Below are 20,746 nucleotides of genomic sequence, written 5' to 3'. Positions count from 1 at the left end.
AACTGCACTTTCCACACACAATAGCAATGGCTTCAACTCTCGGATTCATTGGATGCGGTAAGTTGCCGCTGGCCGCAATGCCAACCATAACTAACAACGTCAAGGCAACATGGGCGGAGCCGTCCTGAACGGCATTCTGGCCGCAGCTTTCACCAACCCCACGGAACCCAAGCCAATCTCGCAATTCATCGCATGCACCAAATCAGCAAGCTCGGCAGAGCGTATCAAGGCCACAATTGCGCCGGCGCACAAAGAGATCATCAAAGTTGTCTCCGGGCAAAATGTCCAAACCATGCGGGAAGCCGATGTCGTCATTCTGGGCTGCAAGCCTTTCATGGCAGATGAGGTTTTGAGAGAAGAGGGTGTGCGCGAGGCTCTTGCTGGAAAACTTGTTATTAGTATGCTGGCGGGTCAGTCGTGTGAGCATCTGACGCAAATTATTAAGGAGGGGTCTGGAGCACAGAGTTCGGAGAATACGCAAATGGTGCAGGGCCCGAAGGTCATGAAGGTCATTCCGAATATGGGGGCGGAATTCGGTGAATCTATGACGATTATTGAGACACCGGCGGCGGGCATCAGTGAAGAGATGGTGCAGACGGCGCAGTGGATCTTTGATCAGGTCGGGAAGGTCAAGTATCTTGCGCCTGAACAGACGGGTCTAGCGACTGTGCTTGTTGGTGCGACTTTGGCTACGTTGACTCTTCCGATTGAGGGTTTGCTGGATGGTTGTGTCGCCGAGGGTTTCAAGCGGGCTGATGCCATGGAGATGGTCTTACAAGGAATTCGGGGGCTGTCTGCTGTTTTGGAATCTGGGTCACATCCTGCTGCTGTGAGAGAAAGTATTTCCTCCCCGAGGGGATGTACAATCCAGACCCTGCTCAGTCTTGAGAAGGCAGGCACGAGGTCGGATTTTGCAGAGGCGATGATTCGGGGTAATAAGCATTTGAAGGAAAATATGTAACTAGATAAGATATTACATTCTTAATAGACTATGTGAAACGGAACATACAGCCAGTGTATATCCGGATGTGTCAATACATCGTGCACGTGAACTCCTGAGACCCATTGGAACCTTTCCATGTTGCCCGTCAACCCCACATATCATCATCGCCCTTAACCAGATCATCCTCATTCAAAGCGTGCAGACCATTTTCTCGCTCCTCGCGCTTACGCTGACGCTTCGTTATGGTGCGCCCGGGTGTAAACGGTGTCACGGGAGTGAATGGCATGTATGGCGTGTATGGCGTGGGCATGCCAGTGACTGGCCCAGTGCGGAGCTTAGAAGGCCGCTCGAGGAATGTAGTCTTGGTTGCCGGTGCGCTCTGCTGCGGATATGCTTCACGGAAAGGCAGGGAAGTCGACGGTGACGCAGCGGCCCCCGGGGTTAGATTCAGGGGCGTTGGCCTGAAACGGCCGGGACTACCCGTGCCTGGGGATTCAATCTGCAATCGAGATGGCACCGTTGGAGGCGGCCCGGGATTGTAGATCCGTGGAGACAGGGGAGGGTTCTCGGGTATATAAGCTTGTGGGGTTGTCGGTGCGGGGGAGGCCATCGGAGATGAGATGGGGAGTTTGCGAAGCGCCACAGGGGAGTTCACTTTGCTAGGCGCGGGACTTGACCGAGAGCCTGTGCTGAAGAGTTTCGAGAGGCGTGAGCTGTTGAAACCCTTCATCGGAGACTTCAGTGGAGCCAGAGAGTGGTCCGATCCGTGGGAGTCACGGTCAGTGAATGGGTTCGTGAGCTGACTGTCCGGAGACCGCGCTTGGTGTGCTGGGTCTCTCAGGGGCAAGTCGATACCAGAAGCCTTTTGAGCGTCGTGCTCCATGACAGCGGCATACAGCATCTCCATCTCATCCTGGGCTTTCTGTCGGTCGGTTGCGACAATTGATTCGTCGACAGTCACCATACTGCCGTTAATAGATGGCTGAGAAGGTTTGCTAGCTCTGTTCAGCGACCCCCAGGACTTGAACCCGCTGGATCTGGGGCTGGGGAGGTTGTGCGACATTGGGGATACTGGGCTGCAATCCAAGCTGACAGGTGGTCGAACAGGCTTTAGCATCTCCAGATGCAGACTATAGTTGGAGGATTGAACTGAGCGACGAAGGCGACGTCCGACAAATATAAGCAGAGCGAGGAGAACAGCGACGAAGATCACGTAGGCCCCCACGATACTTCCAATCTGAATCGCCAGTAGTGGTTTGTTCAATTCAGTCGGTGCAGGCCAGTTGCGTTGGACCGCCTCTTGGGCCCGGACTGGGTCAATATGTACGATTAAAAGAGCCGAAGTCGCACGCAGAAAGAAGGCCACTGAACTCATGTTCGGCACATGGGGGACGTGAGATGGAAAAGAGGGGAGATGTGAAATACTGAAATCAATATGCACAGTCACCGATCGACGGGTCGAAACCGATGAGTCTCAGGGTCATTGGAGTGATACATGTTCCAAAAGTGATGGGGGATTCGAAGATGTGATGGGCGTTGTGAAGACAAGTGGGATCTGCGCCTGTCGTTGGTCGTAAATACGCGCCCTCATGCACGATCGTCACTTGGCCACGGCCACTCACAGCCTTCTGTCACCTTACCACTCGAGGTTGTTATCGAGAGAATTTCTTTCCCTTGCTCATATAGCTTTACGGGAAAACAAAATATCTCTGATATGATTCGAGAAATGTAAAGGCTACTTTATGCCCCCAATAACTAACTAAGGCCAACCTTCATGCAGCCATGTCAATATTGATTGTTAGTCGCAGCTACGGAGTACATTGCTATACTTGAGCTAGATCCTCTGTAGCTTCCTTATGATGTCGCTACAAAATCAGACTGAAAGACTGTGAGATCTTTTGGAGTTCATTGAGTCGGTCATCATGACAGAATCAAAATGGCTCCGTCGCTGCTTCCGTGTTTGTCGACTTTTGCCTACGGATGTTGCACCAAGGTTCAAGACTTGAGACTCAACAACTCACAACTTCACCTCATCTTCGTTCTCATCTCTGACTACTGAATGGGGCATAAAGTATCTGTCGTACGCGGTGTCAAATCAGATCATTTCTACAACCAACAGAACGGTATCAACGAGATCTGGGTTGGCGACGTCGAAGTCATCTCACGCCTCCCCTTCGGTGATTCCGATCAAGAACAATCCAGCTGGCCTCCCGGGGGAGTTCCAAAAATACCGTGGCATCACTTCATCATTCCACTCCACAAAAGAGACGATCTCGGCAATATGGCTTCCCAAAATACGTCGGGCGAATACTCTACCTGCGCCTGTGATATCCCGCTTCCTACAACTGGATATGCCGGCATGTATTCTGGGATGCATCCTCAGTTGGCTTATCTTCTGGGGGTGTGTTTTCTCTGCGTATCACTGTCGTTTTTTCAGGACTGCTACGCCAAATCCGAACGTTTCCTCAGGGTCTACGAAACCCTCTCCGGTGCAAAGGAAATTCCAAACGATAAGGAACAATTGCTAGTGTCAGAGCCATCGGTTATTGGAGGCTGGCTTGGACTTGATGTGGATACAATGCTCTGCAAGCTGAGGCGCCTGTGTTCACGGTCTGCTCTCTCGCTCGCTCTTTCGATCTTTTTCTTCTTCATGGGACTTCCTGCTTTTGCAGCGGGCTCCGAAAACGCTGTAGCGGTTGCTTTCATCATTTCCAAAGGAGTTGGCGTTTCTGTTGGGTACATCGGTATTTACGTCGTCTTGCTTCTCTTCATGGTAGGCAGGTTGGTGTACCTGACCAGGAAGTTGAGGTAAAAGCCGCACAAGATTCACGGGTTCAGTCACAGACTATGGGGGGGGGTGGGTGCTCTTTCCGTGGATAAAGATGCCGGGACAGACACAGTCAGTGTGACCGTGCTTGAAGCTTGAAGCTGTGGGATTTCTGGAAAGAGGAGGGGAACTCGGGAGGGCTGCTTGCTGACCATCTTTTCGATAATGTTGGTTCGTGCGTCTGTATCATTAGCTTGGGAGCGGGACACAATATTCAGACTGAAAGAGGAGGATCGTCTTGATTCGACTGTAATAAATCATGGCTGATAGAAATATAATTGCTTTCAAAATTATGATCCATGCGCAAATGTGCGATCTCACCCTTATAACCAAAGAGAATCAGTCAGGAGCAGAGTAGTTGACAAGCCAACCGGAACCGGCCGGTTGGAGCTTTCATATCGTACAGTGAATCAAAAAGGCGATGAAACTATCATCAAGATTTAGAAAACAGGTCCCGCCAGAATTGTTTCATGCCGTATCCCTTCGATTGGTCTTCTTCGTGGACCCGTACCGACTGCGCTGTGCTCAAAGAACCAAACGAGGTAGACACGGGCGGGACAATTGTAGGTGGACGAGCGCGTTCCGTCGCTCGACGCTTGATTTCCTCCGCTAAATCAGGCGCCACTTCCGCGTAGCAGGCCTTGAGTTCTCGCTCGAGATTGATATAGGGTTTGTGAGCCGATGGCGGTGCCATCAGATTATACGACCGCGCGAGCGTATTGATTTGTTTCACTGCAAGTTCGTGGTAGGAACGTTCGATGGACAGGTAGCTTGGGTCGCGCAACGGTGGGAGGTGCGCTAGACTCTCGGAGTCCTCGCTCGTACCACTAGGCGACGATTCTGCAGCCTCTGAGACCGGTTGGTCGGTGTGTAAAGCAGCCTCCAGTTTGGCTTTTTCGGCCAAGCGAGACTCGGCTGCTGCATACGCTTTTGCGCGTTTCATTTGCACGTCTAGTGACCCGCCTTGGCTGGCAATTAGTCTCGCGGCATGTCTTCTCCAGTCGGCTCGGAGGCGTCCACGAAACCGACTGACTTCTTGAGCGAGTTGCTGCTGTTTCTCGATCCAGGGAGGCACAATTTCCTGCTTCTGGATGATTTTATTCATGAAGTATTCGGTCGTGTCAATGAATGCGCTGTTCGCATTGTGATCCGTCTTGGTGTTGACACCCTTCCCCCGACGGATTTTGTCGAACTGGCCTCGCGCAATAGCATCTTCGATCCGTTCATTGGCCAATGACGAAAGACCTGATATTGATACTGGCATGTTGTAGGCGCCGGGACTCAGATTCTCTCTCATTTCACGGCGCATATCCTCGCGCTCTTCCTCTGAGAACCCGGGAGCGCGGCTCATTGTATATGTAGAGGTTCGCTCTTTAGCTTCAGCAAGTCGGTGCCCACGGGATCTATTGGGTTTCGGGGTTGGTTGGAGGTTGACAGGCTGTGGGATTTTATAGGGCATTCGGATCGGTTTGCTCGCATCATCTAACATTCGCAGTGTAGTATCCTCGAAGCGTTCCGTTCCTGTCCACGCAGGAGCAGCCGCATTTTCTCGTGTGCCTTGGCCTGCTGCAGCCTGTCATGATGTTGGGATCAATGGCCGCTTGCTAGGCGGGTTCGAGGGGCACATACCGGCATGTCTACTAATGAATGCGCCGCTGCATTCTCACTTTTGAATGACGCTGCGGCTACTCGCTCTTCCAGCTGCTTCTTGAGCTCCTCTGAGAAGCCCGCATGCTCGATGTTGCGACGCGCTGATCGTCCGCCCTCTAGCATTGCATCTTCGGTCATCTGGGCGAGACGGCGTGACATAGCGCTATCATTTTTTTCTTCTCTTTTCGCATCCTTGCCCTCATCTTTCTCGTTCGGTTTTGCTGTTTGGTTCCGTGGGCATGCGGCAGAAAATCGCCTAGATGCGGGAGCTATCGGAGCTCTGATTGTGCATAATGAGGAGACGCTGCGGAACTGCGTTGGCAAGCCGTATCTCCCAGTCATATCCTGTGGCCTTTGGTATTCAGTTATAGCCCGTGATTGAAATTGAATGTACAAGTATTGTTGGAAAGTGGCAAGCACGATGGTAGTCAGGTAGATCGGGGCGCGATCCTGCTTACGTTATACACCTCCGCGGAGTCGAAACTTCGCATTTTGTTTAGTGAAGAACCATCGCCGGCGCCAATCTCCGATAATCAACCTGCCACGGTCGCTTAAGAGCACATTTCCGAAGCTCCTTCTCAACAATAACCGCTTCTGTTACCGCCGATTCCATCATTGCCCACCATGGCGCCTAAAGGTTCCATGTCCACTCGCCTCAACCCGTTGCGTCTCAACAGCATCAACCACCTCCGAATCCGCCGTCCAAACCAGAACGAGGCGAACTCCTGCGTGACTGTCATGTCCTCCATGCTCAGTATGTTTATCCATCTGCTACTTCAGCATCAAATCCGTCAACCTTCATCACCCTGGCTCCGCGCCCAAACACCCGGCTACTTCCCTGAGATTTGTCCACGACCAGATCGCTAACAATACATCGCAATAGACTGCTGGGCTTCCGCCGGATATGGAGTTGAGGGCTGTGCTGGCCTCGAGGCTCAATTGCGCAAGTGCATGGATGACCCGGTATGTCGAACCTCTACCAGCTGGTTTCACCTTCTAACAAGACTCTTTCACGCAGAAATCCATGGAGAAGAAGAAGAACACCGTCAACTACCACTTGATGAGAATGTACCCCAAGGTCGTCGGTCCTCGCAAGAAGGACGGTGTCCTCGGCTAAAACATTATTCGCGCGTTGTCCACCGCTTGATCACAGAAGCGAGTTATCCTGGAGTTTGGGGTTCATTTGATATAATATTTCGCGAAAACTCTGGCCCTTATCATGTTCCCTGGTCTGGGTCTGTCACTTTGCATCAGGCTATGGGAGTTGGCCTGTTACTCTTATGTACAGTATACAAATTTGGATATGGAACCACCTTTCAAAACAACCTTAAATTCATACTCGTCATGAGTCCTTTTGGATTGATTCGAACTTGAGAATCAGCTTATCGCCACGGGGCTTTACGGTATAAGCATCGGTTGCTTCGATGCCATCGTCATTGACGATGGTGGTGTGAAAGTTGGTGTAAATCGCAGCAACAGCCAGTTTCATCTCTGTGGAACAGTTTTAGCACTGCATAACATCAAGGATATCATCCGTCCACACGTACCTTGCAAAGCTAGGTTGCTCCCTACACACATTCGTCCTCCGCTTCCAAACGCCCAGAACCATCGACGTTTCTCCTCCAAGTCAGCGGAGGAGTTTTGATCTTCTAACCACCGCTTCGGCTGCCAGCTTTCTGGGTCTGGGAACACCTCAGGGTTGCGATGTAGGGAGTAACCTTGTGCGCTGACCCTGGTGTTAGGGGGGATGTTGTCATAACCAGCAAGAGTGCAAGGAGTAGATGGAGTCACGCGAGGCTCAATGCCTGGAATTGGAGCATGAAGTCTCAGTGTCTCGGTCACAATAGCTTCCAGCAAGGGGAGACTATCGATTGCCTTGGCCGAAGGCATCTCCGCAGACTTTGGGTACGCGACTGGGGGATCCAGAGTAAGCAGCTCCTCACGGAGTCTACTCTGTATGTCTGAGTTTCTGGAAAGTTGCCAGAACAGATAAGTGAGACCAACTGCACTTGTCTCAAAGCCAGCTGTCAACTGGTCGTATAATTCGCACGCGATATCGAGCCTCTGCTGTGCCATATCCGGCTTCTCTCCGTTCTTCAAGGAGCTTTTATCCAGAGCCTGCTTCAGCTGCTTGTAGACAACTGGCTCGAATCCCGGTTCGGTCGATGCGAGAGACTGCTCGCCTTTGTCACATAAATCCAGAGCCCACGCATCAAGCATCTTGTTCGCTTCATCGCAGTATTTAGGAACGACCCGAAGACCGATTTTTCTCAGCCATCCGTCCAGATAAGGCACCTCTTGAGAATAAAACTCGAACGGCTTACGACACATGTAGAGGTGAAGCCAGTGCTTGCGGAACGAATCGTTTTGTAGGAGGTTTGTGCCATTCTGCAATCCAAAGAGATATGATGACACGAAATCCATTGTCAAGCCTTGGTTCAGATCATGCACATCCAACGCTGTTTCAGAACTTGCAGCCTTCTCAAGGATAGGCAGCAATCGATCGAATATGACTGCATTGGAGACGAGCCTGAGATGGGGAGATGTCTGCAAAGTAGACTTCGAGTAAATGTTGGACAACATTCTTTTGCGGTTTGAATGAGTCTTGCTCCCTACCATGGTAAACATGCTGACTGTGCTGTGACGATGGTGAGTGGTTGGCTCTCACGATAATGAGGTTCATGCTCACCCAAACGATGCGAATACTCGTGGATACCAATCGTGTTTTTCAAATCCGCCAGTGTATACTGTCTTGATACCTCCATCCACGCAATTGATGGAGATCTCCGACGGCCCTAAGCGAACAATTGGGCCAAGTCTCTCATGTAGATCTTGAATAGTTCGGTTGTTTCGGCTCGTGAAACGCCTCCACAGCATCCAGGCCGGTGTAATTGGTGTACTCCAGTGGGCATTGGGAATCTTGGATAGCGGTGAGATGAATGCCGGGTATATGATTGCTTTGTAGCAGAACACCAATACGAGAAGTGCTGTCGCCAGTGAAGTGATTGTGATAGCCATTGTTTGCTAGCTGGTAACTCTTGAAAAGCTTCACTTTCCCTCAATTGTCTTTCTCTTCTTCTTCTTCTTCTTGCTGCTTGACCAACGAAGGCTTATCGGCCTTCTTTGACCACAAACCTAAAAGATCAGAGTAAAAGGCAAGATGGTATTGTGCAAGGCGATGTCAAAAGGTGTTGGAATCTGCCGAAGATATGAAGATTGCCGGCGGCGGCCACTAGTTCTTAGGCGGGCCAGTGCCCATCCGTGTATTACAGGTGGTGCCGAGCGCGGTCCCTTATTGCAGGATTAGCCTACAGTGCCCATTTCAAGGGGTTTCCACTCACTCTGATTCGTTCAAGGCGTCAAACCAAATGCAACCCCCGCTTGGAAAAAAAGTCCGCTTAGGAAAGTATTTGATAAGGTAAAGCTTTCGGCCATTCGGCCATTTCGCCGTCCAACCTTGGAACTTCCCCGCGAAATTGATAAAAAGATAAGGGCACCTGCAGCTTTTGTCAATGGTTCTCATTCCGACTTCGGGATTCTATTTGTATTCTTCGGGTTAAATTCAATAACTAGCAGGATGTTCTCAGATACTTTCCTTTGGCTATCGTCATTCAACACAGCCAGAAGCCCTCCATATCTTCATTTCTGGAGTTCATGCATGATTACGTCATTTACATCCAGATGGATGGATGTACGTTGTTCGGCTGAACTGGGCGAGACAGTGAGTCGTCATATGATCAACCTCATATCAATGTTATGGACCATTAGAAAAGAGGCATCACTGGCGGGGCTAGATTCGGAGACTCCCGAGGATAGCCTTGTAAGCTTCCGGGAGATGCCCAGAAAATAATCTTGGAGTGCGACACAATTGATAGATACATATACCGGAAGTTTCGGGAAAGAGCTACACAAAAGTCGACTCCAAGCAGTGTGAAGCCTTGGAGGTTATTCAACATGGAGGTATGGAACTTACATCATTGGCTAAATACTCATCTCCTCTGCTCTAACTTGCATACTAATATGTCTATAAGAACTGCCTCATACCCAGATGAAATGAACAGCACAGATTTTCAATCATTTCCAATAATCACATTTATAAATTCCTGTTTGAAACACCGAAAAAATGCTCATCTACGTTGGAAAAATCAACTACTCTCCCTATGCCGCCGACGAGCTCATGACTGTCGTCTTCCGAGACAACATTTTGAATGGCGACAGGGTGTCTGTCATTCTTCAATGGTCTAAAGATAGTAGTGGGCGAGAAAAATCAAATTTCGATAAACACGGCACCGTTGGGCAGGTTTCTCACACCGGTCCCATGGAGAAAGATATTGAGCTTTTCTCTAATGAGAAAGCTAGTACTTACTATTGGTAAGGATTACGATCATCTTAGAGGAATTGGACGTTGACTCAATTCTCTTTTGCAGGTTTAAGGGCAATGTTTCAGGGGATAAGATGACATTATCTATGTGGAATAAGGGAGGTGAACAGGTCGTAGAGAAGATTGAGCTACGGCTTGTTTTCTTCTAGTTTCTGGTACGAAAGGATTCTATCATAGTCGAGATTGTGTGAATCCACAAATGAGGGACTATTAACTTAGCCAAATGTTTTTCAGTGTTGCCGAAATGATCATTCAATTTGACGGCCAAATGTTTAATTGACTGCACAAGTGGATATGTTGAGTAGGATAATCACAAAAGCCTCGGGAGTTTACGTGGTACTATGACATTCTTCACTTGGATGACAATACCGCGCTGTAGATAATCATGATATGTAAGTTTTGGATTACTAGGAAGCGTAGGTATGTACTCCCTAAATGTGCGTCACGCGTGGTTAGTGAAAGTCTTGTTCTCCTTGATAGATTCTCTCTCTGAACAATCGTCTTCACTCTATGGTACATAACATACCTAAGTAATGTATTTTTGTTATGGAAAGAATTGCAGGGTTGATATGAACTTCCCGGTAGCAAAAAGTATACCTGGATGAATTGAATGTTCTAAGAGAGAGGCTCGGCGATAGCCCAGTGGGCCCCACCATGGGCCAATTTCCTTAGGCATCAACGCCAAGAGGTAGCTCCACCGGGGCGGCATCCATCGTGGCGTATGAGGCATGAATGCCACAGAGAGAATTCAACACAAAACACGATGATATTATAAAAGCCAGGAAATATACACCTGATCGATCACTCGCCCGAATTTTAAGATGCCTGGGCTTTGTGATCTTCCATCAGAGATCATCTACCACATTGCCATACACCTTCCAACTGCTCAGGCACTGGCAAGTCTCGCCCAGACTTGTCATCAGCTTCATCAGGTTGTCACCGCTGAAAATTCTCGCATTTTCCAAGCCTTTGTGCAAACCAGATTTCCTTCAATTCCAACAAATTCCTACTGGAAAGATGCAGCGCAAGCCTTGTCATCCCGTTCCCGGGCTTTAGACAAAAATGCCATTATCGGGCGTTTTGTGGTGCCCCCCGAATCAGCCACAAAGATCGGCTCTCACGAAGTGACTCGTCGAGATAACCCAACTTTGGGATACAGGCCTGCAATTGATTCCTATGAGATTTGGAATGGACAGAGCTGGGCCGATAGGAAAGAAGTTCTTGCTTGGGGCGCTGCCAACCAGCTGGTGATGAGGATCAAGCAGACTGGCACTCAGCCCCACGAGAAATGGATACAATTCAATGATATCGATCATATAAGTAGCTATGATGATATTTGTTCCGTGCATCTCTTGTCGTCAGAGGAGCAATACCAACAACATGACACAGAGCATCTGATCTTTGGTCGTGTTCGTGGCGATATCGCACAAATCGCCATCAGTCCCTCAAAAGAGACATATGAGTATCAAAGAAGGTTTTTGACTCACGGGCTCAGACTTGATAAAACAGAGATCAGCAATGACACTGATCGTACGCTGGCAGCTCATTTTGAAAACGGCTCTATCGCACTCTACGACACTGCGACTGAAAGTGCAGACATTGAGCCTTTTGCCCGGTACAGACCGGAAGGTGTCTCACGCAACAAATACTCAAAGCTGCTTTCGTCTTCGTTGGTAGCAGTCTGTACTGGGGAGGTGCACGATACTCTCTCAATCTCCAAATTGACACCAGACGGCGTGTCTCCCTACCGAACAATCGCCGCCGATGCTCTGGACACCGATTCAACGAGCCTCAAATCCAAAGTCAACATCAGCTGCATCGAGCCTCTCAACAAGCACGTCCTTTCAGGCTCTCCCGGTGAAGTCTTCCTAACAGCCTGGGATGATTACACTGTACGATTGCATGACCTCCGATCCCCAAAGCCTTCCGAGGTCGCCTACAAGGACGTCTCAGATCTCAACCCCATCTACAGCCTGCATGCCTTCGGACACAACCACTTTTTAGCTGGGGCAGGTGGTGAAGCTATCGTCAAAATCTTCGATTTACGCATGTGCAATACATACAATTACCTCGATGCTCAAACCCCGAAATCTCGTCCGCACAATCCAGAGCTCAAAGACCAGACAGCCAAAACAACAAATAGAATAGCTCCTCGAAATGGCTTCTCCTTGTTCCTATCAAATCAACCTCCCCCTCCATTCGGACAACCCCCAAATCGCAGACAATGGGAAGCATACCGTGGCCCAATCTACACTATGTCCACACCTTCCCCCTCCTCGCCAACCGTCTACGCAGGTATAGTAGACGGCGTCGTCCGTCTAGACCTTGCGTCAACGGACGATTTAACCGGTCCACGAAAAGAGTGGTTTGAGCAAAATCTTGACCTACGCGTCAACACGGGCCAGGAATTCTCGGCGGACTTCAATACTTCGACACTGAATCTTGCTGGGTATGAACGTCCCGATGAAGATGATCTATCTACCACATCTGTGCTCAGGCGTCAACGAGAGTTTTGGAAAACTGGTCCTGCGGACGCGGGGCTCGAGTCTGGAACGGGTTGGGACCGCAGGTGGGAGCATTTGGAGGAGCCTGGTGCTTGGAGACGGCAGGATGAGCTCGTGCATTGATCTGGGATGGCTTGAGCTAGGGCATATAGGACCATAGTGAATTTTTAGACTGGACAAGAAATTAGAAAAGTCATCTAATCAGTGTCTACCGATCTTTATGGGATCCGGTTTCTGAGCCCTGGAGGCTGTCAACGGTTTCAGTAGAACCTTGGAACAAAACTTGGGCGTTCCATGATGATCAGGCTAGATCCACGGGTAGTTCCGCCACGAACAACGTTCCAAGGTCGGAACCCTCTGAAGTCTACTCCGTACAAAATGTGAATCGATGCCCGACTATACATGGAAGGTATGTGTAAAGTATTGATGTACCCCAAACTTTTGATTGTTTTAGCTAATAAGCAATGTGAAGAAATGCTACCATATCCCAAGGGCAAAGCCTTGTGCCTTGTTGATAGCTCCGTGTGCGCCGTGCTGAGTGATCGGGGAAAAAGTATGGTGGAAGATATAAGCATGATATGAGACCGACTCCAATCTTCATCATCAATTGAGGCGAGCCTCAGTGGTTCAATAAGCAATGCAGCAAGTTAGTGGCAAGATGCCTGTCAGACATTGTTCAACTGAGTCCAATAGCAAGCCCCAGGTTGTGTATCTTGTTTAGACTGGTGACAAGTTCGTGAACCGTCGGAAACGTATCGGTATTATAAACAAGCGATGCTGTAAGTAATTGTCGCAGAAGCAAGGGTTGTTGCTTAGTCCTCGAACTTGAACGAGGTCTTGGCGGGACCGATATCAATGGGACCGCCGCGGTAAGAACCGCGCTTCTTCTTGTTCTTCTCCTTGGTGAAGCCCTTGCCGCGAGTCACGGACAGGTCCTTCCAGGCGCGGTCAGCGTAGGCGTAAGACATATAGTCGTTAGAGGGGTGGTCGTGGGGCAATTCGCTGAGCAAAGCCAGAGGGGTAGGACGAGCTCCGGTGTGCTTCTTCTTTGCGGCAGGGTTGCCAGGGGCAGGGCTGGCGCTGGAGGAAGTGGTCTCCTCAACCTTTACGACCTTGGTGACGGGCTTGATGTCTGGGGAGGCAGCGAGAGTGTTGCTGGTTGATGTAGACTCGGAGTCACTCGAGTCAGACTGGGGAAGAGGGGTCTTCTTGGCCGTCTTCAGGGTCTTCTTGGCAGTCTTCTCGGACTCGGACTCGGAGGATGAATCAGAGGAGTCGGATGAGGAGTCGGAGGAAGAGTCAGAAGAAGAGTCAGACGAGGAGTCGGAGGAAGATCCAGAGTCGGAGCTAGAAGACTCGGAAGACGACGAAGAGTCGGACGAGGACGAAGAGGAAGAATCCTCCTTGGTGGGCTTTTTGATGGTCTCCTTGGTGGTCTCCTTGGTGGTCTCCTTGGTGACCTTGGCCTTCTTAGCCTTGGGGCTGTCGTCTTCCGATTCAGAGGACGAGTCGGAAGATGAGCTGCTGGATTCGCTGCTGGACTCAGCCTTGCGCTTGACACCAGTGGTTTTCTTGACGGGTGCAGGGGCCGCAGGGGACTTGTCATCATCTTCGTCGTCGGCATCACTGTCGGAGCTGGAAGAAGACGAGGATGAGGATGAGCTAGCAGCATCGCCCATCTCGACATCGGAATCGCTGTCGCTGTCGCTGTCGCTGTCGCTGTCGCTGTCGCTGTCGGAGCTGCTGCTGGAGCTGGAGGAGCTGGAGGAGGAGCTAGCAGCCTTCTTCACGCTAGAGTCCTTCTCCGCGGCCGGGAAAAGGCCCTGCAGAGAGGGCGCGTTCTTTGCATCGCTCTTGGTAGGTTTGGCTTCCTTGGTGAACGCGGCGCTGGTCTCGGGGAAGTTTTCAGACAAAAAAGCGGCAACTGAGGCGATCAGCTGGGGAGGGAACGACTTGGTGTTCGTGACGGGCTCAGTCTAATGATTGTCAGTTCGGTGCTTTTGGAGATTGAGTCTACTGAGCGTCGCGACATGCCTTCTTGACCGAAGTCTTCTTAGATGAAACTTTGGCCATGGTGTTGTTAGACAATCTTTGTCAGGTCAGACCGAAATCAGAAATTGTCAAATGGAAGAACGGATGGGATCTAAGGCCAACAATCTGCCAGGAACAGAACAAAAAAAAAAAAAAAAAAAAAAGGCATATAGGAGGCGGTGAGGTCATTATGTCGCGGTGATTGGTTCGCCGTGCTTAAGGCCGAGACAATCGCTCACGTGGGCAAAAGTGAGAGCGGTGAGGACTATCTCAACGGTGATTGGATTATGCAGTGAGGTGCCTTTCGTTGGGCAGTGAACACGCAGGCATAGACGAAGTGAAGCTAAGCAAATATATTCCCAGCTGAGACCGATAGGGAAATGAAGAATAAATATACATTCTGAGAAGGTGTGAGAATTTAAATGTATTGGATACACTTCTACATACTTGCTACTGCGTGCTACGTAGAGTCAATCTAAGCCGGATCAATTCAATGCTCCCTCCGCCTTCCAAGCTCTCCGCCTTACCACCCGCAACCCCAAACACAGCTCCGCCATCGATATTGTGCATCGTCGCCGACTAAGCTCTCCTTCTGGTCTGGCTTGGTCTGTCAGTATTCACCAACTCAATCCCTGTATTGGGCCGTGGATCTCAATTCCTTCGGCGCGTCGTGCGTCGTGGCGTGGCCGATCCCGACCCTCCGACCCTCTCGATCATGTACCCTTGATCTTCAAACAACCCACAATTGAGCTCTGAGTTCTAAGTTACGCCATGATGAATGGTAGAGACCGTCCCCGCGGGCCTCCGCTGGGGCCTCCGCCAAATCGCGGCCCTGGTCCGCAATCCGACGCAACCACCAGCCCCAGCACCAATTCAAAAGGGGCCGCTTTTGAGGACGAGAAGGCGCGCATCATCAAAAGCTGCTTCACGAAAAAGGACGAAGAGGGGCAATGTAAGTATATAGGCAGCCAGATTCCATGACCCTCCGCCCCATGTTCAGTTACGGCGCATTTGGCCATACTTTGTGCAGTGACGCACTGCGCGCCATGGTTATATCGCATTTGAATGCGCTGCATGAACATCTTCAACTTGTCCGGAAACTTTTGTGAAAGCCGTACTCATCGATAAATCTTGCTCATTCTAGTACTCGAGTCCTACATTACCCACGTCCGGATCACTGAAGATGGAAATAATCCATCCAGCCCTTTCCCTCCGAATGGGCCCCAGGACGGCAAGAAACCTCGAATAATCATGATATCTGTGCGGAAGTCGGGCCGAGTCCGTGTGCACAAGGCTCGAGAGAATTCCGAGGGCACCTTCTCCATTGGCAAGACCTGGATGCTCGAAGATCTATCGGCAGTTCAATCATATGCCTCTTTCGTGCCGAGAACACAGGGCGAACAACAGCAGAAGGAATGGGCTGGCACTTGTGGTTTCACCGTTACGATTGGAAAACCATACTACTGGCTTGCGAGGACTGCTAAAGAGAAGGAATACTTCATCGGCAGCATGGTCAAGATCTATAGGAAATACACCAATGGGAATATGCCCACTCTGATCGGATTCGATGATGCAGAGCGACAAATGCTGGCAAGGCACGGGCAACCACAGGGCAGGCCCCCGGGGCCTTCAGGACCCCCAGGACACCCGAGCGGCCCTCCGCCCAGAGGACCGGGCCCAATGCCTCCGGGGGGGCAGACAGTGGAATGCCCCCATCACTCCAGCCGTCTTATCGAGGCCGTGAAATAAGTCGCGATGCCCCTCCGGAAATCAAGAGAAAGCCCTCTGATGATCCCAGTGCACGGGCTCGCAGCCGTGATCAGACGTCCCGGCCTTCTACTGGCTCGCGACCATCTACCGGGCATGGCAAACCGGCTCCCTCTCCTTTCGACCTTCACAAACCACCAACCCCCGCCTCGCTATCCTCTGGTCCACCGGAGCAACCTCCCCCGCGCGCACCTGAACGTATTGCTGCGAACACAAAAACACCTACCTCCCTACCAGATTCAAGGAGCAAAGATCAACCTCTTGCTATTTCTACAACCCTAGACACTAGCTCTGGCGGTGTTCCAGATGGCCTTCGGCCAGGATCTTCTCGCAGTCAAGACCGTGGCCCTAAACCCCCGGTTCTTATCCCCCAACCAGGTCCAAACAGAGGGCCAGACTACATGCGCAGCACCGATGGGCTCCGCCCAACCACAGCTGGCTCATCCAACAGTGATATTAGGGAAACAAGCCCACGTACAGCGCCTAGCTATGGCCCCAAATCGGTCCAGCGTGACGCTGTTGAAAAAGCATCTGGCTTCACTCCACCGCCTCTGCCCCAGGAAAGAAGCATGCCCGACAGCCTGTCCGCTGGAGGTCCAGCACATCCCCGAGAGCCAAGTTCTTCACCGGGTATCGAGGGATTGGAAGCAGAGCCTGCTGCCATGTTCGCTGCTAATATGCCAGCAGAAGACTTTGCGCAATCTCGCGATGCGACTCCCACTACAGAAACTCGTGAGACTCCTTCCGTGGACGTCTCCTCTCCACCTGAGCCCCCATCACAGGCTCCTCCGGCGCAAGTTGAGGAAGCGGGTGAGTTTGAGCCTCATCGTCCTGGACTTGGGCCTATGGTCAAGAAGAAGGCTGGGAAAGACATTGCAGGCGCATGGAAAAAGGCTGCCACTGCTGCTGGCGCATTCAAGCCTCGGGCCGGTGGAGCCGGTGAACGACTGCTGCAAGCCGCCAAAAAGCAACAGGCCGATGACCTTGGGCCCGATGGCATCACCGGCGTCGTGCCTGCGCCTTCTCTGACTCGATCAGCGACGGATCCCCCACAAAGTCCTGTCGCCACAAAGTCTGATCAAGATCTCCAACTACCGACTCCAACAGTCGCACCTTCGCCAGCACCCCCGCCTGCGGCCATACCTATCCCACCTTCAGGGCCGGAAACACCCACCGTCGAAATCACCGAGCCAGCCCTTGAGGACAAGAACGTGGCACCTATGGAAACTCCCGAAATCTCACAGGAGAATCTCACAGATGTTGTCGTCAAGGTTGAAGATCGCTCTAGGACACCTTCCCCAGCGGCTCAAGGACGGCGGCGGAGACACCGTGAAGATCATACAATGAAATACTGCCAAGCCCTCGGCATTGATCCTCGTGTCCTCGATGGGCGTGGGATTGATTTCGACGACATTCTTACTGATTTGGGATGGAATGGAAGATTGGCAGATGAACAGAAAATCGAAGATCTTGAAGCAGATGTTCGCCGTGAAATCGGCCGTGTCGAAGCAACCAGCTGGCTTGGAAACCTCGAACAGCAAGAAGGAAAGGTCGAACAACTCGCGAGCTTGATTGATCGAACAATTGAGGAGTGCGATGAGCTGGATGGTCTATTAACCCTATACTCTCATGAGTTGAACGTAAGATTCGACTGGGAATTCTTTCATTCAAACTTGCTAACCATCACAAACAGACTCTTCATGAAGATGTCGCCTACATTGAAGCTCAGGGCCAGGGTCTGCAAGTTCAAACGGCAAACCAGAAGCTACTCCAAAACGAACTGCAGAATCTGCTGAAGACGCTATCGATCTCTACTTCCGAACTTGGTCCCCTCAAGGAGGCATCTTTGAGCAACCCTGACGGACTCAGGGACACCGAGAGCGCCCTTTCGACGCTGTACAAGGCCATGCTCATGATTGACTCTGACATTGGACAGAACAAAAAACGCCAAGTCGATGCAAGTGTCGGTGTATACGCTGATACCGAAATTGGCCAGATGCGCGCGATCAAGCAAAAGAAGGAAGAATATCGCTCAACTGCAATCTTGTTCCTCAACCGACTGAAGCAATTCATGGCTCTCGCTTTCAAAATGGCGGAGCAGAAACGCGCGGATGCTGCAGCCAGCGGTGCGAAGGACCAGATGAAGTTAGATACTGCTGCGCGAGGACATTTCCGTCAAGAGGTTTGGCGGTACAATGCCATCATGCTTTTCGCCAAGGAAGTCAGTATGGCCGAGTGGCACAGCCTTGTCGGACTTTACGAACAGCAGTCCAAACCTTCATACCAGGCTGACTTCCGGGACAACAATGCCGCTTGGAAGAAAACCGCCCGCAAACCAACTGGAGATGAGCAGGAACTCCTCTTCACCCATCAAGAGAAGGAGAAAGAGGCCGAAGGTCTTACCATGGCCGCTCGGAAGCTCACCGTACGACGAGGCAAGACCGTCCGGGCTGCGGCCGGACTTCGGCTTGCTTCAGGCGGAGAGAAGAAGCAAGGACGAGTCGAGCCATCCGAGGCTTTCTCTGGCACGTTGCGGGAGACATTGAAGATGATGGCCCAGGAGCAAAACTTCGTCATTCAATATTTCCATCTCAATTCTCTGGCTAGTGCTGAGTTCACTGATCTCGTCGCCTCGGCCATCCCCGAAAACCGTAACTGCCCCGACTTCTCTGATAACCAGCCCCACGATCCCGATCGCAGCATGGCAAAGAGAGTTGAACAGATTATGGATGAGATCTATTCGTTCTGGCCCAATGACATGCAAAGCATGGTGGACTGGGCCATGGCCGCCGACCCTTTGCAAGGCATTGGAATCCTCCACGCCCTTGAGACTTCGATGGCCGACTTTGATGACACCAATCAAGAGTTCATCCTTCATTCCCTGCAAAAGATCCACTCCCGCCTCATGGGTTTGTTCAACCGCTTTGTGGACGAGCAGATCCGTGGCATCGAAGACACCAAGGTCAAAATCAACAAGCGAAAGGGCGTCATCTCCTTCATGCGAGTGTTCCCTAACTTCTCCAACGCCGTGGAAAGTATGCTCGCTTCCCCCTCGGGCTCTTTCTGTGACATCCGCATCAGTGTTAATGACGCGTACGACCGCATCAACCGTGCCATGTGGGAGTCCCTCAAGTTTATCGCCAAGGAAGCACCGGGTCAACCGCCGGCTGTCGCTGCCGGCGCCGGCGACCCGGAGGACAAGGAGATTCTCAACTACCACATCCTCCTCATCGAGAACATGAACCACTACATTGAAGAAGTGGACGTGCATAACATCCCTGCCCTGGAGCGCTGGGTCGACCGTGCTCACCAGGACTTCCAAGAACACATGAAGCTCTATCAGGACTCGGTGATCCACCGACCGCTGGGCAAATTGATCGATTTCGTCCAGAGCGTCGAGAACCTCCTTGCGGCGGGCGGCACTCCGCCCGATGTGGCGGCCCGGGCTAGCCATTCCCGGGTCGTGGCGAAAAAGGTCTTCTCCTCGTACGACAACAAGGAAGTCCGTCGTGGAATTGAAATGCTCAAGAAGCGCGTGGAGAAACATTTCGGTGACGCAGACGATCCAGGTCTTAGTCGCAGTCTGGTTCTCAAGGTTTTGCGGGAGTGTGAGAATCGTTACGAGCAGACGTACGATCGGACGAAACACATTATTGATACGGTCTACGAAGGACAGTTGGATCTGGACTGGCGCAAGGAAGATACCCTTAGCATGTTCCGGAAATGAGGTGGTGAGGGAGTAGAAGCAATTCTGTACGGAGTATACCCAAGTCAGGCGAGGGATCCTATTGGCGTACGGCGCAACTCCACTGGTTCGGTTTCAGGGGGTTTCGGGTCTGTGCTTGTCTTTAATTTGGATCTATCACTTTGCTCTTTTACTTCTCGTTTGCCTTGTCTCTGAAGTCTGACGAATTGGAATGAATGGTCACTTTGTTCTGTTACTCTAATTTTCTTTCTTTTCTTTCTTTTTTGTTTGACAATTGTAACCGTTTCTGTACAAACGCGCGTTGCAATCTTAAAAATAAGTACGCTAAACCGGGTATCAGCTGCGATGGTGATGCATATGAAGCAAGGTAGCTGTCTGAAACGTACAGTAGAGAGTACCCAAGTACGGAGTAAAGTACTGTCTACTCCGTACTCTGTGTTGTACTTCGTACTACTACGGGACGTGGTAGAGAGTTAGCCTGTCGGTGTGGGGGGTGATCTTCGATTTCGCTTTTTTAATCTTATTCTCGATTCTCGATTCTCAATTCCCCTTTTGAGATCATACTCTCTCTCTCTCTTACCCTTTTTTTTTATTCTATTCTCTTCTTCTCTGTGTTGCTTCTAACTATTCACGGTGAGTGTGTCTATCTTACTGCCCATAGGGCTCCACAGTCACTCAAGGGGGGCACGGATCTCACAGTTCGGACCCTTTGAGGTTTCGTGTGCTGCGACACTCGCCCTCTATTTTCCGATAGGCCATTGCTGGACGGCCATCACCAGGTCTTGTCCTTTTTGTCTTTTTTCACCTTCTCTAATACCTTGCTAGATCGTTACCGTCGCTTTTCTCCCGGGGCCACAATCCTCCCATTCCACTCCTTCCTTCCGGGCTGCATGTCGCCTTCGAACCGAACATTCCTCGAACCGATCAGCGCCCGGTA

General features: G+C 51.0%; 10 protein-coding genes across 10 annotated transcripts; 6 read left to right on the top strand and 4 right to left on the bottom strand.

Moving 5' to 3' along the window:
* Window positions 1-26: 26 nt before the first annotated feature.
* N7506_000789 (pyrroline-5-carboxylate reductase family protein) lies at window positions 27-961 on the top strand (the record flags this gene model as incomplete). The annotated part of the gene is made up of 2 exons (XM_056950085.1): window positions 27-57; window positions 105-961. The coding sequence occupies 2 exons, from the start codon at window positions 27-29 to the stop codon at window positions 959-961; spliced, it is 888 nt and encodes a 295-aa protein (XP_056816000.1).
* A 127-nt stretch (window positions 962-1,088) lies between these two features.
* N7506_000788 (uncharacterized protein) lies at window positions 1,089-2,318 on the bottom strand (the record flags this gene model as incomplete). Its single annotated transcript, XM_056950084.1, has 1 exon — window positions 1,089-2,318. The coding sequence occupies one exon, from the start codon at window positions 2,316-2,318 to the stop codon at window positions 1,089-1,091; it is 1,230 nt and encodes a 409-aa protein (XP_056815999.1).
* Window positions 2,319-3,002: 684 nt separating this feature from the next.
* Window positions 3,003-3,755, top strand: N7506_000787 (uncharacterized protein; the record flags this gene model as incomplete). Its single annotated transcript, XM_056950083.1, has 1 exon — window positions 3,003-3,755. The coding sequence occupies one exon, from the start codon at window positions 3,003-3,005 to the stop codon at window positions 3,753-3,755; it is 753 nt and encodes a 250-aa protein (XP_056815998.1).
* Window positions 3,756-4,203: 448 nt separating this feature from the next.
* N7506_000786 (DnaJ family domain-containing protein) lies at window positions 4,204-5,762 on the bottom strand (the record flags this gene model as incomplete). Its single annotated transcript, XM_056950082.1, has 2 exons — window positions 4,204-5,343; window positions 5,400-5,762. The coding sequence occupies 2 exons, from the start codon at window positions 5,760-5,762 to the stop codon at window positions 4,204-4,206; spliced, it is 1,503 nt and encodes a 500-aa protein (XP_056815997.1).
* A 282-nt stretch (window positions 5,763-6,044) lies between these two features.
* N7506_000785 (mitochondrial 37S ribosomal protein mS37) lies at window positions 6,045-6,537 on the top strand (the record flags this gene model as incomplete). Its single annotated transcript, XM_056950081.1, has 3 exons — window positions 6,045-6,174; window positions 6,304-6,383; window positions 6,439-6,537. 3 exons carry the CDS (start codon window positions 6,045-6,047, stop codon window positions 6,535-6,537), a joined length of 309 nt encoding a protein of 102 aa, XP_056815996.1.
* A 225-nt stretch (window positions 6,538-6,762) lies between these two features.
* N7506_000784 (cytochrome P450) lies at window positions 6,763-8,438 on the bottom strand (the record flags this gene model as incomplete). The annotated part of the gene is made up of 3 exons (XM_056950080.1): window positions 6,763-6,911; window positions 6,968-8,058; window positions 8,110-8,438. 3 exons carry the CDS (start codon window positions 8,436-8,438, stop codon window positions 6,763-6,765), a joined length of 1,569 nt encoding a protein of 522 aa, XP_056815995.1.
* Window positions 8,439-9,543: 1,105 nt separating this feature from the next.
* On the top strand, window positions 9,544-9,950 carry N7506_000783 (uncharacterized protein; the record flags this gene model as incomplete). Its single annotated transcript, XM_056950079.1, has 2 exons — window positions 9,544-9,791; window positions 9,848-9,950. 2 exons carry the CDS (start codon window positions 9,544-9,546, stop codon window positions 9,948-9,950), a joined length of 351 nt encoding a protein of 116 aa, XP_056815994.1.
* A 672-nt stretch (window positions 9,951-10,622) lies between these two features.
* N7506_000782 (uncharacterized protein) lies at window positions 10,623-12,428 on the top strand (the record flags this gene model as incomplete). The annotated part of the gene is made up of 1 exon (XM_056950078.1): window positions 10,623-12,428. One exon carries the CDS (start codon window positions 10,623-10,625, stop codon window positions 12,426-12,428), a length of 1,806 nt encoding a protein of 601 aa, XP_056815993.1.
* Window positions 12,429-13,117: 689 nt separating this feature from the next.
* Window positions 13,118-14,378, bottom strand: N7506_000781 (nucleolar and coiled-body phosphoprotein 1 family protein; the record flags this gene model as incomplete). The annotated part of the gene is made up of 2 exons (XM_056950077.1): window positions 13,118-14,281; window positions 14,340-14,378. The coding sequence occupies 2 exons, from the start codon at window positions 14,376-14,378 to the stop codon at window positions 13,118-13,120; spliced, it is 1,203 nt and encodes a 400-aa protein (XP_056815992.1).
* A 732-nt stretch (window positions 14,379-15,110) lies between these two features.
* N7506_000780 (GTP-Rho binding exocyst subunit SEC3) lies at window positions 15,111-19,830 on the top strand (the record flags this gene model as incomplete). Its single annotated transcript, XM_056950076.1, has 4 exons — window positions 15,111-15,288; window positions 15,481-16,037; window positions 16,061-17,743; window positions 17,797-19,830. The coding sequence occupies 4 exons, from the start codon at window positions 15,111-15,113 to the stop codon at window positions 19,828-19,830; spliced, it is 4,452 nt and encodes a 1,483-aa protein (XP_056815991.1).
* Between the last annotated feature and the right edge of the window lie 916 nt (window positions 19,831-20,746).

This window comes from Penicillium brevicompactum, assembly GCF_028827555.1.
Source record: "Penicillium brevicompactum strain IBT 35665 chromosome Unknown utg000001l_segment0_segment0, whole genome shotgun sequence".
In the NCBI taxonomy this organism is placed as follows: Eukaryota; Fungi; Ascomycota; class Eurotiomycetes; order Eurotiales; family Aspergillaceae; genus Penicillium; species Penicillium brevicompactum.
This window is presented reverse-complemented; position numbering and strand designations above follow the sequence as displayed.